We start from the raw sequence: 15859 nt of genomic DNA, 5'->3' as shown, positions 1-15859 counted from the left end.
CTCCAGGTCTGGTCCGGACCGGAAGGATACAGTAATCAGCAAGGGAAACCCACATGACCTGAAAGTGTTGCTGTGCAATGCCAGGTCAATGATGAATAAAACCACTGCCATCCACGACCTGATTGTGGATGGAGGATTTGACCTGGCATGTGTGACAGAGACCTGGTTGGATGAAGCAGATGGGCCTGTCCTTGCCGCTGCTTGCCCACCAGGTTTCTCTTACGCACAGCAACCCAGGTCATGTGGGCGTGGAGGGGGGGTTGCAGTGATTTTTAGGAAGTCATTAGTCTGCACCAGGCGTCCTATTGGGAAGACCCAGTTTTCTGAGTGCATGTTCTGGAAGTTGGGCAATAGGGGCAGTACAGGATTCCTACTGGTGTACCGACCTCCCCGCTGCACCAAGGATTCCCTGCCCGAGCTGCTTCAGGTCGTGGCGGATATGCTCCTGGAGACACCTAGCTTGGTTGTCCTGGGGGATTTTAACATCCATGCCGACACGACCTTACAAGGAGCCGCTCGGGACTTCGTGGAAAGCATGGCCTCCATGGGGCTGTCCCTGAATAAGTCTGGCCCAACTCATAGCCACGGACATGCCTTAGACTTGGTGTTTACCTCTACGGATGTTGGTGATCTGACATAAACTAAAAGCGAAACAAAAGAAGTGCCATGGTCAGATCACTTCCTGGTGCAACTGGACTTCTCCGCAACCCTTCCCCTCCGCAGGGAGGTGGGACCGATTCGGATGGTCCGCCCCCGCCACTTAATGGATCCAATTGGCTTCCAGAGAGTGGTAGGGGATGCTTTATCCCAAGTTGATGGCCTTTCAGCTGATTCCCTGGTGGCACGCTGGAATGCGGAGTTAACCAGGGCAATTGACTGTCTGGCTCCGAAGCGCCCTCTCCGATTGCATGGAGCCCGGACAGCCCCGTGGTTTTCCCCGGAGCTGAGGATGATGAAACAATCGTTGAGACGGCTAGAGCGCCGGTGGCGGAAAACTCATTCTGAATCAGACCGGACACGGGTTAGAGCTCAACGTCGAGCCTACCAAGTGGCAATGGCGACGGCGAAGAGGGCCTTCTTCGCCGCCTCCATTGCATCTGCAGAAAACAGCAGCAGGAGACTTTTTCAGGTGGTTCGCAGTTTATCGGAACCACCTGTACCACCGGGGCCTGGTAGGGACCCCAAGATCTCCTGCAATGCTTTTGCAGATAAATGCTTTTTTGCAGATAAAATCGCTCAGATTCAGAAGGAGGTAGACTCCACCGTGGGAGCAGGGCCAGGGCGGGAGAGTGCTAGAGTTCTGTCTGGTCCTGTTATATGGGATCAATTCCAATCTGTTACCTCCGAGGATGTGGACAGGCTGCTTGGACGAGTGAAACCGACCACCTGTCTCCTTGATCCTTGCCCATCCTGGCTGATAAAAGCGAGCCGGGAAGCGCTGGGCGATGAGCTCTGCGGGGTGGTGAATGCTTCCCTCTGTGAGGGAGCCTTCCCAGACCCGCTGAAAGAGGCGGTCATTAAACCGCTTCTTAAAAAAACATCTTTAGACCCGGCCAATTTGGCCAACTATCGCCCAGTCTCAAATCTGCCATTCTTGGGCAAGGTGATTGAGCGGGTGGTTGCTGAACAACTCCAAGCACGCCTGGAGGAAACGGACCATTTGGATCCCTTCCAATCGGGATTCAGGCCTCACCATGGGACTGAAACTGCCTTGGTCGCGCTGGTTGATGATCTCCGGCGGGCTAGGGACAAAGGTGAGAGTTGTTTCCTAGTTCTGCTGGATCTCTCAGCGGCCTTTGACACCATCGACCATAACATCCTTCTGGACCGTCTAGAGGGGCTGGGAGCTGGGGGCACTGTCATACAGTGGTTCCGCTCCTTCCTCCTGGGCCGTGTCCAGAAAGTGGTGGGGGGGGGTGAGTGTTCAGACCCCTGGGCTCTCACTTGTGGGGTGCCTCAGGGTTCTGTCCTGTCCCCCATGCTTTTTAATATCTATATGAAGCCGCTGGGAGAGATCATCAGGGGGTTTGGACTGGGTGTTCATCAGTATGCAGATGACACCCAGCTCTACCTCTCCTTTAAATCAGAACCAGTGAAGGCAGTGAAGGTCCTGTGTGAGTGCCTGGAGGCGGTTGGAGGTTGGATGGCGGCTAACAGATTGAGGTTGAATCCTGACAAGACAGAAGTACTGTTTTTGGGGGACAGGAGGCGGGCAGGTGTGGAGGATTCCCTGGTCCTGAATGGGGTAACTGTGCCCCTGAAGGACCAGGTGCGCAGCCTGGGAGTCATTTTGGACTCACAGCTGTCCGTGGAGGCGCAGGTTAACTCTGTGTCCAGGGCAGCTGTCTACCAGCTCCACCTGGTACGCAGGCTAAGACCCTACCTCCCCGCGGACTGTCTCGCCAGAGTGGTGCATGCTCTAGTTATCTCACGCTTGGACTACTGCAATGCGCTCTACGTGGGGCTACCTTTGAAGGTGACCCGGAAACTGTAATTAATCCAGAATGCGGCAGCTAGACTGGTGACTGGGAGTGGCCGCCGGGACCACATAACACCGGTTCTGAGAGATCTGCACTGGCTCCCAGTACGTTTCCGAGCACGATTCAAAGTGTTGGTGCTGACCTTTAAAGCCCTAAACGGCCTCGGTCCTGTATACCTGAAGGAGCGTCTCCACCCCCATCGTTCAGCCCGGACACTGAGATCCAGCGCCGAGGGCCTTCTGGCGGTTCCCTCATTGCGAGAAGTGAGGCTACAGGGAACCAGACAGAGGGCCTTCTTGGTAGTGGCGCCCGCCCTGTGGAACGCCCTCCCATCAGATGTCAAAGAGATAAAGAATTACCTGACATTCAGAAAACATCTTAAGGCAGCCCTGTTCAGGGAAGTTTTTAATATGTAATGCTGTACTGTTTTTAACACTGATTGGGAGCCGCCCAGAGTGGCTGGGGAAACTCAGCCAGATGGGCGGGGTATAAATAATATATTATTATTATTATTATTATTATTATTATTATTATTATTATTATTATTATGCCAGCGTAGATTCCTGCAATGAATTCCTGAGTTGAGGTCTGACCTTGGTATTCACAATCTTTTTTGTGGGTGTCGTCTGCATGTAAAATGGCTTGTAATAAGTATAATTGAAATTGCTATTGTGCCTAGAAATATAATGGGAATATAATGCAGAGTATAAAGATGCTATGGAAAGAAGGAACAGAATACTGAATAGCAGCAGCTAGAGAAAATGCCAGCCTTTATCTAATAAATATTCCTCTTGACGCCTTAAATGTTTGTTCCCTAGAGTTCAGAACAAGAAACAAAAGGACTTCCAAGCAAAAAGGGCATTGTACAGTCCATTGTAGGTCAAGGATATCATCGTAAAATAGTACTGGCATCCCAGTCTGTACAGAACATTGTTTATAAGTAAGTCGTGCAATTTTACATTGCTGTTATCAGAAAGGGAAGTTGCTGGTTGGCTGAAAACATTTCCAATGTGCCCTTTCTTGGTGCTATTCTTTTATTTCTTTAAGTATTAATTTTCAGCCAATCATGTGAATGGAAATGCTTTGCGTTGCAACGTTTACAAGGCTGCTTTGTGTATGAGAAAAGTTATGTTGGCTGGCCCTCTCTGCATGTCACAGTAAACCGCAGTTAATGATTTCCCATGAATACGCAGGTCCCTCCCACTTTGCTCCTGTAGGGTGAGTGAGAGCAACAAACAGCAATCCCTGTGTTTTGTCCAAACTGGGGGTTGTGATTGAACATTATTGTGTTTTGTTGCTCCCACTTGTGGAGCACAGGTAAAGTAGGAGCAATCTGCATGCTCATGGGAAACCATGAACTATGGTTTGCTGTAGTGTGCAAATGCTGTCCGCTGTGCCTCATATTTGAGTTCCTCTTGCTTACGGAACACACTTCTTTATAATTGGCTATGTGGCATGAAGTGGAACCTGGACATGGAATCCAGTCAGATGGGTTTAGCAAACACTTTAGCACAATTTGTATAGCTTTGTTCTCCAAGGGCGCAGAAAAAGCAAAATTACTACTTTGCTAGGTTATGGGATTTAAGAGACCGTCTTCTTAAATTTAGTGGTAATAATCCTGTACACCTGTACTGTACTGTAAACCTTCAAAAAAGGAGCTTGATTCTTTTTTTCTTGACTTTAAATCGCCTGGGAGTTTATTTACGCAGGATTCTTGAAACTTCTCTAAGACATAATTGTGTTTATTTCTTTATAATACAGTTTATTCAGAAACAACTTAAAACAGAAATACAGTATTTCATGTAAACCAAAGCTGCTGTAGATTAAGAAAAAGATTTTGACTTCCTGACTCATAATCCTTGCGCACAAAGAGCATCAATATACTTTTTTTCTGTTTTCAAGTGATGGCCAGTCTTCAGCTATTCCTGTAGCTAGTATGGAGTTTGCAGCAATTTGTCTAAGAAATGCCTTGCTGCTGCTTCCTGAAGACCAGCAGGAGCCAAAGCAGGAAAATGGATCTAAAATTGGCAACCAGTTGGGAGGGAATAATGAGAACAGCGAGAACAATGAAGCTTGCAGGTGAGTGCGGCGTTAGATGTTTCTATTATTTGCTTCACTAAGTGTCTTGCCCACAACTCTAAAAAGAAATTTTGTGGCTGCTAACAGAGTTAGGATAATTGAATACAGAGAAAATTGGAGGTAGTGAAAAGTGGTTTGAAAACAAATGTGTTGCACGTAAATAAAATCTAGCAAACCTAAGGTGTTGCTGAAGGTGTTGTAACTATACCATTACTCTTCCTTTTTTTGTATGTTTCTGTTGGTGTGCATTCCAGATATTGGCCTCTTTTTCCCTTGGAGGCCCTCAACAGCAGCCCCTTTCCTGTTCCTCTTTTTTCCTAAGGCCTAAGCAAATGTTACTGGTTGTTAACCTTCCAAGCCTCTCATCACTGCACATCTCTCAAGCTGTTAGCATTGCTACTCACTCTGGGTCTTTGTTTCAGTAGCAAAAGCCACGAAGGAGACAAATTCGTTCCTGCTCCACCATCTTCTCCACTGAAGAAGCAAGAACTAGAAAATTTAAGGTAGGTCCTAAGATTTCTGGATGTGCTGCCAGACAGTGCAGTGACAGTATTCTGTGGACTTAGTTTCTGAAAAAAAGCAATCTACGTTTGCTTTCCCTAATATAAAAGAAATTTCGAGTACGAATTATTTTAATGACTTCATATGAACGTATGCTAACGATACCTTAATGGGAGGTTCTATACTGAATTTAGACCCTTTGTACAGATTCCAGATACAACCACCATAAAAGTTTTTCCATGTAACTATTATTAAGCAGTAAGTTGATGTGGGCAGCCTCAGCCTAACTTCATGCTGTGGAAAAGAGGGGGAAGCCTGGGGTGGCCCCTGCTATGAACTCTGGCCCGCCAGTATGTGGCCTCTCAACAGATAATCCCACTCTAAAGAAAAAAGCTCAGAAGAAGAAAACTTGCCCACCTCCTAGTTGTGTCACCTCCTAGAAGCTGGACAGCGCTAATTAAATTTAAACTAATTATAAATGGGAGAAATGTCCTTTTTTCTAGCATGTTCAGCATGTTCCTATAATGCAGGGATGTGGGTGGCGCTGTGGGTTAAACCACAAAGCCTAGGACTTGCCGATCAGAAGGTCGGTGGTTCGAATCCCCGTGACGGGGTGAGCTCCCGTTGCTCAGTCCCTGCTCCTGCCAACCTAGCAGTTCGAAAGCATGTCAAAGTGCAAGTAGATAAATAGGTACCACTCCGGCGGGAAGGTAAACTGCATTTCCGTATTCTGCTCTGGTTCGCCAGAAGCGGCTTAGTCATGCTGGCCACATGACCCGGAAGCTGTACGCCGGCTCCCTCGGCCAATAAAGCGAGATGAGCGCCGCAACCCCAGAGTCAGCCACAACTGGACTGAACGGTCCTATACCTCCTATAATGCCGGCATAGGCAAACTCAGCCCTCCTGATGTTTTGAGACTACAATTCCCACCATCCCTGACCACTGGTCCTGTTAGCTAGGGATGCAACTGCACAAACTCCCCCTCTTCATTTTGTAATTGGTGTTTGGCAGTGTTGATAAAGATGTTAAACCTGGGTCTCCTCCCAGCACTAGCATCCTCTCCGCTTTCTCCCCAAAATATTTTCATTGTGGTGGGCATGCATCCAGGTGGAATTGAGTAATGCTGAGTACTAGTTAGAATGCTCAGACCCAGATAGTCATTGAGACAAAACTTCTGCATTGCAGGATAATTGGTGACACGAGATTCACAGGAAAGCAAGCTGCATATGAAACATTGGTGTTCACATGCAGTTAAATATTTCACTGGAAATGGTGATTATCTGAGAGGCGCAAGAGAGAGGAAGTTAAAATTTCATTATGTCAACGTAGTCCTCCTTTTGTCCTAGCTTATTATATAGGCACAAGTTTCATCAGTATTAATAATGAGCATCCATGTATAGGGGAATCATGTATAAGCTGCATTTCCTTCCAGAGTCGTACATCCTCTTACCTAAATCCATGCACTTTCCAAAATGTGGGAATAGCTGCATTGGTTTGTTTTTTGCTTTGATCCATGCATTTTGGGTACATGAATGGGAATTAACTTCTGCCTGTAAATACCAGGCGTGGGCATTCTCATACTATAGCGGATGTGTGCCCTTGAATGTGAATTCAGACTGGCATATCCAGAAATGTAATGTGGATATGAATCCCTATTGCAGCATTTAAAGGAAACTGTATTTGGACTAAGTTTTCTCTGTTACTTAAACCAGGGGCGAAACTAGGCTTTAATTTACCCAGGTCAAAGACCCAGTTTGGCACCCCTCTGGAGGTTTCACCCAGAGCAGAAAAACAGGCTAGCCCCCCCCCCCCCCGGTTACGGCTCTGCTTAATCATTAGTAATTGTGAGTAACTATGAATGGCATGAAACCAATTTTTACTCAAGAGTAGGCCTATTGAAATCAGTGAGCCTAGCATAGATGTGTTCATTAATTTTAGTGGGCCCCTCTGAGTGAAACTTAATTGAATGCCACCCTACAATCCCGCAAATGGAAGGTTTTGGTGTAAAGGAAATATACAGTGCCAAGGCTGTGAAAACAATCTCACATTTGACATTTCTTGTGCTGTAAAGGAAGGAAAATAATCTTTCACAATCCACTGTTGTTCTCAATTGATGAAACTTGACAGCCTGTCAAGAAAATCCTGTCATTATAACAAAAATGACTGTACTCCTACCAGAAAGGGGGACCGGCGGGCGGGAAGCCTGACAGGAGGGAAGAGAAACATTGATTTTAGCTTCTGTAAGGCTAGCTACAGATAGTTAGGCTCCCTCTGTTTTATCTTTATGTCTCACTATTTTTAATCTTCTGCACAAGATGACTGGGAATAGAAGTGTGTTGTTGTTTCATGGGAAATAATAATTTTATCACTCATGCAGGCTATCCATGTCCTTGGCTACTGAGGGATGGAGCTTTGGCAGAAAGGAGTTTTATCTGAACATGACCTGTGAACCAAATTTTGCCTTCAGTTGATGTTGTCAGCATGTTGAAAATTCTATACAGAGTGGTTGTCATGGCCATACATCAAAAACCTGTAATGGCAGAGAGTAGCAGTCCCCATGTTAATGGATTCTCTTGTTCCATATCTTTGAACCCAGCTTAGTGGCTCACCAGCCTGCCCCATACTTCTCCTAGTCTCTGTCCTCAGCAAGTGTCCTTGGAGGGGTGGCTGGTAGTAAACTCCTGCAAATTGTTTCACCTGGTCTCATCCTGCGTAAGCAGCATTGCTTGCAAATTATACATTATTATTAGTCATCACTTACACTTGGGAGTTCTGTTTTGAGCTTCTCCAGTATTTCAAAAGCACATTTGTTTCGGGGAGGGAATATGAGCCATGAAAAGTGTTTCAGATTAGGACGGTAATCCAAAAGTACCCCTTTAAAGGTAAAGGGACCCCTGACCATTAGCTCCAGTCGCAAATGACTCTGGGGTTGCGGTGCTCATCTCGCTTTACAGGCCGAGGGAGCCAAACACTTTTTCCGGGTCATGTGGCCAGCATGACTAAGCCACTTCTGGTGAACCAGAGCAGCACACAGAAACACTGTTTACCTTCCCACTGGAGCGGTACCTATTTATCTACTTGCACTTTGATGTGTTTTCGAACTGCTAGGTTGGCAGGAGCAGGGACCGAGCAACGGGAGCTCACCCTGTTGCAGGGATTCGAACCGCCGACCTTCTGATCGGCAAGCCCTAGGCTCTGTGGTTTAACCCACAGCACCACCCGTGTCCCAAGTACCCGTTTAGGCTCCTGCAAAGTTTTGATGCTTTGTGAAGGGTGCCAATTCTTTGCTTTATATCTTTAACAGCTGCCACTCATGCTGAATATAGCAACTGTAAAGATTCCCTTTCTGGAAAAGTTTCTTAATCCTAGTACACTGGGCTTTCTTAGTCTCTCCCTTTTTCCTGCAATCACTCCCCCTGTGGCAACCATTCCTTGTGCTTTATTGGAGACTACTTCCAAATTTCTATAGTTTATAGTCTCTGCCCAGCTGCGTGTGGAATTATAGAAAACACTGTAGAACTGCAAAGGCATTAGAACTGTGAATTTAAGGAGTTCAGGTCACATTGAAGTATTAATACATTTTGCCCCTTCGGTTTTGATCCTGGTAATTGCCAGAAAAGAATACTTGTAAGGAAAATTGCAGCTTGGTTTCAAAGCTTTATGATAAAACTATTTCCCCCTCCCCCTGCCAAGTCACTTCAAATTCACAACTAAACTAAATTCACTTTCAGTCTTGCTCAGAAAATTGTCGGCTTGGGGGTGCCATTCATTTGTTTTAGGTACCTGCTGCATTTAAAGTTGTACCACAGTCAAACAAAGTGTTACTTCTTAGTGATCGATTACACTGATAACTTTCATGTGGTGCAAGCTTAATTCATTGTGTGGATGAGAGTGAGTAAACTTTGTGGACTAATAGATCTTGTAAGAAAACTGAGCTGGCTGGTTGATATAAAATGGCAGTTTTTTCTTTTTTCGAAAAAAAGCTTTTTAAGGCAAAAGGGAAGAAAAGAAGCTCAAGAATAGAGTGTCTTTCTGAAGTCATTAAAGGCAGTCTGTGGATATGTGTCGAAATTCTAGAGTGGGGTTGGGGACAGTTTATCTTTCCTTGGGTTTAACTGCAGATTGTCTGAGTAGTTGGCAGCCTTGACAGTGTTTGGAGCAATATTGTAAGCTGGAGGCAAGCTACTTGAGTTCAAGTTGCCTATAAGCATATTCTCTTGGTTGCATTAGCATGCAACACTAAGCCTAGTTACACTTGGGCATGAATGAGCAATGTGCTAGTAGTGTATAGAGAGAAATGGGGGCTGCTTACCTCCCTCCCCCCCCAAAAAAAAACCCTGTTCCTGCTGCTGTGGTACCAGGAGCTAAGCCACAGTTTGGTTTGGTTGGGCTTAGCATTACATCCGAACTCAGGCTCATGGTTTGTGTCCATCTCCAAACCAGCAGTAATCAAAAACCAACTCGTGATAAGCATGAGCCCAGGTTCCGATGTAACATGAACACACGACTTGGTTACTGGTAGTGCTGCAGCAGAAAGAGAGGGGGGAGAGGAAAAGTGACTATTCACAGTAGTGCGAATGGATTTCAGAATGTTTGTAGACATCAAAGCCTTGCTTATATACTGGAAAATGTGGGCATGATCTCTTTTGCATCAATTAGCTACGAGCCTTTACAGCCAGCTTGGTTAAGAAGCAGCGCTTCCCCATACAAGTAAGATAGCATCAGTGTTATTTGACTGCCCTTGATAATGCAGCACCACCCTAACAGTTGCAACTGCAAATGGGGTTTTTTAAAAAGCAAAATAAGATTTTGGGCTTGAAAGGATGCCTGCTTTCCTTGGCAAGCCCCCCCCCCCCCCCGTGTGTTGGGATTTGATGTGACATCTGGGCATGGAACAGAGGAAATGGGGAGGAAGCAGCAGAGCGATTTCTTACCCTGCTTGTGTGTAATTAAAGGGCATGCCTCCTGGGACACAGGCATAAAGGAACCCCAGGCCCTGCCATGAATTAACATGGCTTACTGCTGAACCAAAAGTGGGCTTGACAGTTGCCAGAAGGCTGCAGCCGTAATAGCCCACCTACTGGCTAGAGAGTTTAATGGACTCCTCTTGCAGCTCCCAAACACCAGATCTGTCCGAGACGATCCACTCATTCCTCCTCTTTTCTGCCATGCAACAGGGTTGGATCTGTTCTTGTAGCAAGGCAAGCCAAGCCGCCTCCTGCCCTGAAGCCAGGAGAGCCTGCCTTGAACTCTGCTTTGTGAAGTGGAAAATATCCCAAAGTGCTGTGTTAAGGAGGGAGGGAGGGGTGGAATTACAAGCTGTAAAAGCCTGACCTAATACTGACATCCTGATGCCGGCCTTTTGTTTGAAGCTGTGGAATGCTTGGCTCGAATTTCAGGGAAAGAATTTCAGGACCTACTTGTGCTTTATTGAGAGGCTGGAGGGACAGCAAGGCAAAAAAGCATTTTATTTTTTGCTGAGGTGCCACGAGTGCCAATTGCGCAGAACCCATTTCTCTTTTTAGAGATGCTGGAAAAGCTTGTTTTCAATATTTTCCTTTAGTGTGCATAGTAAAGTACGTAACAACTTTATTTTATGTGATAAGGCAGTTACCTTTCCTCTTTAAAGTTCTCTTAAGTTTATTTAATTTGTATATACCACCCTTCATGGGTGGTTCACAGCATAAAAATACAAGATTAAAAACACAAAATACATAAGAACAACAAACCACCACCCCCATTTATAATAGGATAAAGGATGTCATTCAGCCAAAGGTCTGCTTATGTGGATTTTCTGCATGTATCAATTTACCATGTGTGTTTTTATTTTTGTTTTCTAGGTGTTCAATACTTGCTTGCAGTGCTTATGTGGCCCTGGCCCTGGGGGACAACCTTATGGCTTTGAATCATGCAGACAAACTTCTCCAGCAGCCCAAACTGTCAGGATCCCTTAAGTAAGCTTGCCCTGGTCGATTTCTTTTACAGCACTTTTACATTTAGTTTCTGTATATAGTGTGTAGGCATGTATTACCTCAAGTTACATCATAACTGCTCACATAGTAGTTGGGATTCTTTTCATCTATGAAGTGCAAAAAAAAATTATTCTCCTCCCCTGATCAGGGGAAAAAATAGACCACCACATGATAAAGCAAGAGACTATTTATATTTACACCTGGTTTTGAGGATGTTTTGCAATTCTGTATATTACTATAATACTAAATTGATTAAAGAGGTCCCTTCAGTTTTGTCTTCTTGCCCCTTCAGATTCAAAGGAGTACGGAATGGCTTTGGAAGTTAGGGGGGCTGGAATTAGGCACCTACAGCTCTAAATGGTCCAAACAATTACTATTTATATACAAGTATCCTCTTATACTTAATTTTTAATGTGGGGTTTCTTAGCTGCAGTAGGGCAGTCACTCAGAGGGAGACATCCATGCAGTAGCTTGATGTGACTTGTTGCCAGATTGACCTTTGCAACTGCGCGCGCTTGCTTTCTGCAGGTTCCTTGGCCATTTGTATGCTGCAGAGGCTCTCATCTCTCTAGACAGAATCTCTGATGCCATTACTCACTTGAACCCGGAGAATGTCACTGATGTGTCCCTGGGGATTTCTTCAAACGAGCAGGATCAAGGTTAATGAGTCCATACTTGATTAGAACCGGTCATGCTTTCAACTGCCTTCCTGCTGTAACTTGTAACAGCTCTACATTTTAATGCACTGTTATAAAGGCCATAGCCGCTTGCAAAGTTCCTAGAATATATATATTTCAGTTTAAGTGCCCCTAGAATGCTGCTTCCTTTTTCTCTAATCTTAATATTGCTAACTTCAATTTGGGCTGTGAACTCTTGGGAATCCCCAGCTATGCCTTAACATTGTATGCACTGTCCGCAGTGCAAAATACATGTGGAATGCAAAAACAGATTTCCAAGTATGCCTGTATCTGTATTCGTCATATTTGCACTGAATGCTGATGAAATATTTAATAACATATAACCAAATTGTTTGGAATGGGGGTCATGAATCATCTTTTAATTGTTGTTTGTCTAAAGCATATGTTGTGTTAAAATGTTGATTTCACTAAACGATGCCTTCCTGCTTGTATTCTCCGCAGGATCTGAGAAAGGAGAAAATGAAGCAATGGAATCCTGTAAGTACTCACCTCCCTGTTTACTCTGTGTAATTACATATGTGAAATTATGCCTTAAGTGCAAGACCGGATAGAAAACTTTGTCTCTGCGCTTCCTTTACTGAGGAGCAGGGTGGGCTATAAATCCAGGAAATGCTCATGTGTCCTTTCTGAGGTGTGTTGCATGAACCCGTCAACATCGCTGCTTAAGTTACCTAATAAAGCAGCTGTTGTACCTAAGAAGTATATTTCGTAGAAGAGTGAGAGGGGAACCCTTCCTAGGGCTCCCTTTTTATTTCTGGCATCACTTGATTTGTTACATATTTTAGCCTAGAGATCTTTTATTCCAGTTAAGAAGCTACTTTTAAATTAAAACCATGGGGACCGTCACTCAGGGCATATGACTCGTGGGAGGACTTGTATAATGAATGGGAAGTTCACAAATTCAGCTCTGCCACAAAGGAGAAACCATGCATCCATTAGCTCACCATATAACCACCTTCCTCCTTCCGGCCTTTATTATATATTGCATGTTTTCAGAGCAGAGTAGCTCCAGCTGGTGCAAGCAAGTGATCCAAGCTCCATACCAAAGGAAATGGCTTTGACACTCTGATGCTGAAAATACTGATGGACACTGATGTGCAAACACCTAAATGTAGTTTTCCTTTCTGCATTGTAAATATGCATCTTGGAGCTGTTGGTCATAGAAGCTCCCCAGAAAAGTGGCTGTAAACATTTGGAGATGCATATGGGCTTCCCCCAAAAGTGTAAGCACACAGGCTCAAGTGAAGGAGATTGTATCTGTTTTACTTCCCCCCCAATAGTTCTGCTGTGCTGCAACTTGTCATCCAAACCCAGACTTGAGGTTTAGCAGTTATATATATAACAAAGGTGTCCCCCCCCCCGTGGCTTATGGTTCATGGTTTATCTATGACAGCTAATCCATGAGCCTCATTTTGGATGACATACTAAGCTAAATCAAGCCATGGCTTCCCTCAGTGTTGCAGCAGAACAACTAGGGGTAGACCAGGTTGTCATCTCCTAGCCAGGAGCTCATGCATTTGACAAATGTGTTTTTGCATCTTTTGTAAGCTGGCAAGCAAACCCCACAATGTTACCCCAGTTCTGTCACATCTGCACGGACCATGATGCTGTTCAACCTTGGAAGCGCCTACTGCTTGAGAAGCGAGTACGACAAAGCACGGAAGTGTCTGCACCAGGTGAGTCTTATGGCATTTTCACTAGGGGAAACCACCCAAATACAACAAACTGTAATATCATGGTCCCACAAGTTGTTCTGATACTTTTCCTTGTTGAAGCACAAGGTTTTCTCACCCACGGTCACCAAACGTTAACCTGTGATGGACTGGGTGGAAAAACAACACTTTTAATCATGAAATCGGCACCAGGGATTTTTAAGTTGGAAAAATCCTTTGTCTCCCAAATGACAAAGCAATGCTTCGTTCAGAAGACAGAAAGCCACTGCCTCTAGCGAAGGTTGTTTTTTTTTGCATTTGCAATAATTTAAGGCACAGTCTAAAGTGGAGGGCTTTCTTTCATGCATTAATTCAATTTTTTATGTTTTTACTTTGTTATAAGGCTGCCTCACTGATTCATCCGAAAGAGATCCCACCTGAGGCCATCTTGCTGGCTGTATACCTTGAACTTCAGAATGGTAAGTTGCAAACCCAAATCTTCCTGAATGTACATTGCTATTTCTTGATATGTTTTACAGACTTTCTTCTACACGAAGCCATAAGGTTTAGGAGTCGTGTGACTTTCAGAACACCACAGCCCGAGCACCTTGGATTATATTCGCCTGACAGAAAGGCTCGTCTGTGGAAAAGGGAGGGTTGTTTTTGGCACTCGCTCCCCTAACTCTGTGGAAGGCTGCTATTTATAGAGTAACACAAAATCTATATTTTAAGTCTGAAATTGTTTTCTAGGAAACACACAGCTGGCACTGCAGATCATCAAAAGAAACCAGCTTCTTCCTACAGTGAAAATGCTCTCTGAGATGCGGAAGAAGCCTGTGTTTCAGCCAACACACCTGGTCCAGCCTATTCAAATGCCTGCATTCACCTCTGCTCAGAGGAAGTGAAGAAGCTGTGGTGAAAATTGGCCCTTTGAGGGACCACTTGGAAATTTTGTAATTATATATATATATAAAAACATTTGTGGTACTGCATATGTTGTTCTGAAGTGTGTTGGTTTGAATTTTTAATTAAAACAAACAAAAACATCATACTGTAGATTCACTTTATCCCTTTCTCCAGCATTCGTTCTGCTTGGCAGTTGCCTGGCTTGGCACTTGTGATGCTGTATAATTAAAAGATACAGAGCTATGTATAGAGTAGCCCTTTTGACCTTTTCCCCCCATCTACTTAGGAGGTATGAAATACACCTTTTCATGCTTTTGCTGCATGCCTAAGTAGGTTTACCTTGTATATATGGTATGAGCCCACACAGATCAAGGTGTTAGCTCTGCTCCGTTATGCATTGCCTTGTTGCATTCAGGAGGATTAAGTGATGGTGTGACCAAACTGTACCTGCAGCTAGCTGAATACCCCACCACGTTGGGGTGTCTGCTGGTAAAACACTTTCCATCATAGAAGTGCAGGGCTTTTCCTATAGAGGATGAATTAAAGCACATTAACTGGAAGAAAAACATCAGTTCTTCAAGAGTAGGCTGTTAGCAAGAGGTAGCAAGTAATATAGGCTAACCTGCTTTCCAGCGTTGAGTCCACATGAATTTCTTGGAGTTAGAGGGCTGATGGTTTTTGGTATACATTCATTTAAAAGGGGGGTAGGGAGAAATGGAAGACAAACCACAATTGAAGTGAAACTCACATTTATTTGATTAAACAAAAATAAAATAAACTGCATAGAAACATTTTAAAGTCCAGAGAGAGAATGACTTTGTTTTAAGGCTGCCAGTAGCTGATACATTGTCCCCTTGCTACATTCTTCAGCCTTCTCCACGGACCACAAAGATACATTCAGAAGCCTCCATTAAAAACACGCAAGTTCTAACTTTATTTTTTTAGCCCGTTTAAACAAAGCTTGTGCCTCACCTGTTCTGCTGTGCTCTGCAACTTTGGAGTTCAGAACACCAGCTGACCGAATCTTAAAAAGATACAGGGCTTCAGCTGAAGGAAGGGAATAATTGTCTCGACCAAATCAAGCTATGCACAATGCCCATATTTGTATTGTGGGACTTTAGCTAGGCTGCTTACCTGGAAGTGGACAGCAGAGATTTACTAAAAAGCAACCGGCTCTAGGACTGGTGTACTTCCCTGCTCTCATTCGGGGAGGGGGGTGTTGAATCCCATGTATCCAAAGCCACCCACGGTATGTAATAGCACCAGTGGTTTTTGCACCCACAACAGGAGGATTTGCAATTCAAAGGTAAGGCCTCCTTCTCGAGCTGAGAGTGAAATCTCTATCCTACGGACCATGGGGTGCCTTTTAAAGGGATCATAGGACTGTCCTAAAATTAAATTTCTTGATTGAGCAACTTTGATTCACAAAGATCAAGTTGTACTATATAGCCAATGGAAGAATTTAGTCTGCATTCTCTTTGGTCTTAGACCACCCACTTTGTGTTCAGGCATAGAAAAAAAAACTGGACATGCTTTTTAATTTTTTTTAATCAAGGACCAGTGCCTTAACT

The 15859-nt window shown here is 44.5% G+C and overlaps 1 protein-coding gene across 5 annotated transcripts in view; it reads left to right on the top strand.

The window, feature by feature from the left end:
* The window catches only part of CNOT10 (CCR4-NOT transcription complex subunit 10), a 43690-nt gene extending 29261 nt beyond the window's left edge, over positions 1-14429 (top strand). For 4 of the 5 annotated variants that reach the window (XM_081883237.1, XM_081883239.1, XM_081883240.1 and 1 more), the window contains exons 11-19: positions 3299-3420; positions 4383-4559; positions 4982-5062; positions 10901-11014; positions 11561-11691; positions 12172-12207; positions 13279-13406; positions 13786-13861; positions 14133-14429. In XM_081883237.1, the coding sequence (XP_081739363.1) occupies positions 3299-3420; positions 4383-4559; positions 4982-5062; positions 10901-11014; positions 11561-11691; positions 12172-12207; positions 13279-13406; positions 13786-13861; positions 14133-14287 (1020 nt within the window). In that variant the 3' untranslated portion in view covers positions 14288-14429. The remainder of the gene's footprint in view (positions 1-3298; positions 3421-4382; positions 4560-4981; positions 5063-10900; positions 11015-11560; positions 11692-12171; positions 12208-13278; positions 13407-13785; positions 13862-14132) is intronic. The other variant, XM_081883238.1, reaches the window with a different exon arrangement.
* The last annotated feature ends 1430 nt before the right edge of the window (positions 14430-15859 follow it).

Source organism: Podarcis melisellensis (genome assembly GCF_964234715.1).
Source record: "Podarcis melisellensis genome assembly, chromosome: 12".
NCBI classification, from domain to species: domain Eukaryota; kingdom Metazoa; phylum Chordata; class Lepidosauria; order Squamata; family Lacertidae; genus Podarcis; species Podarcis melisellensis.
Note: the sequence above shows the minus strand (reverse complement) of the source record. Positions and strands in the feature narration are given on the sequence as shown.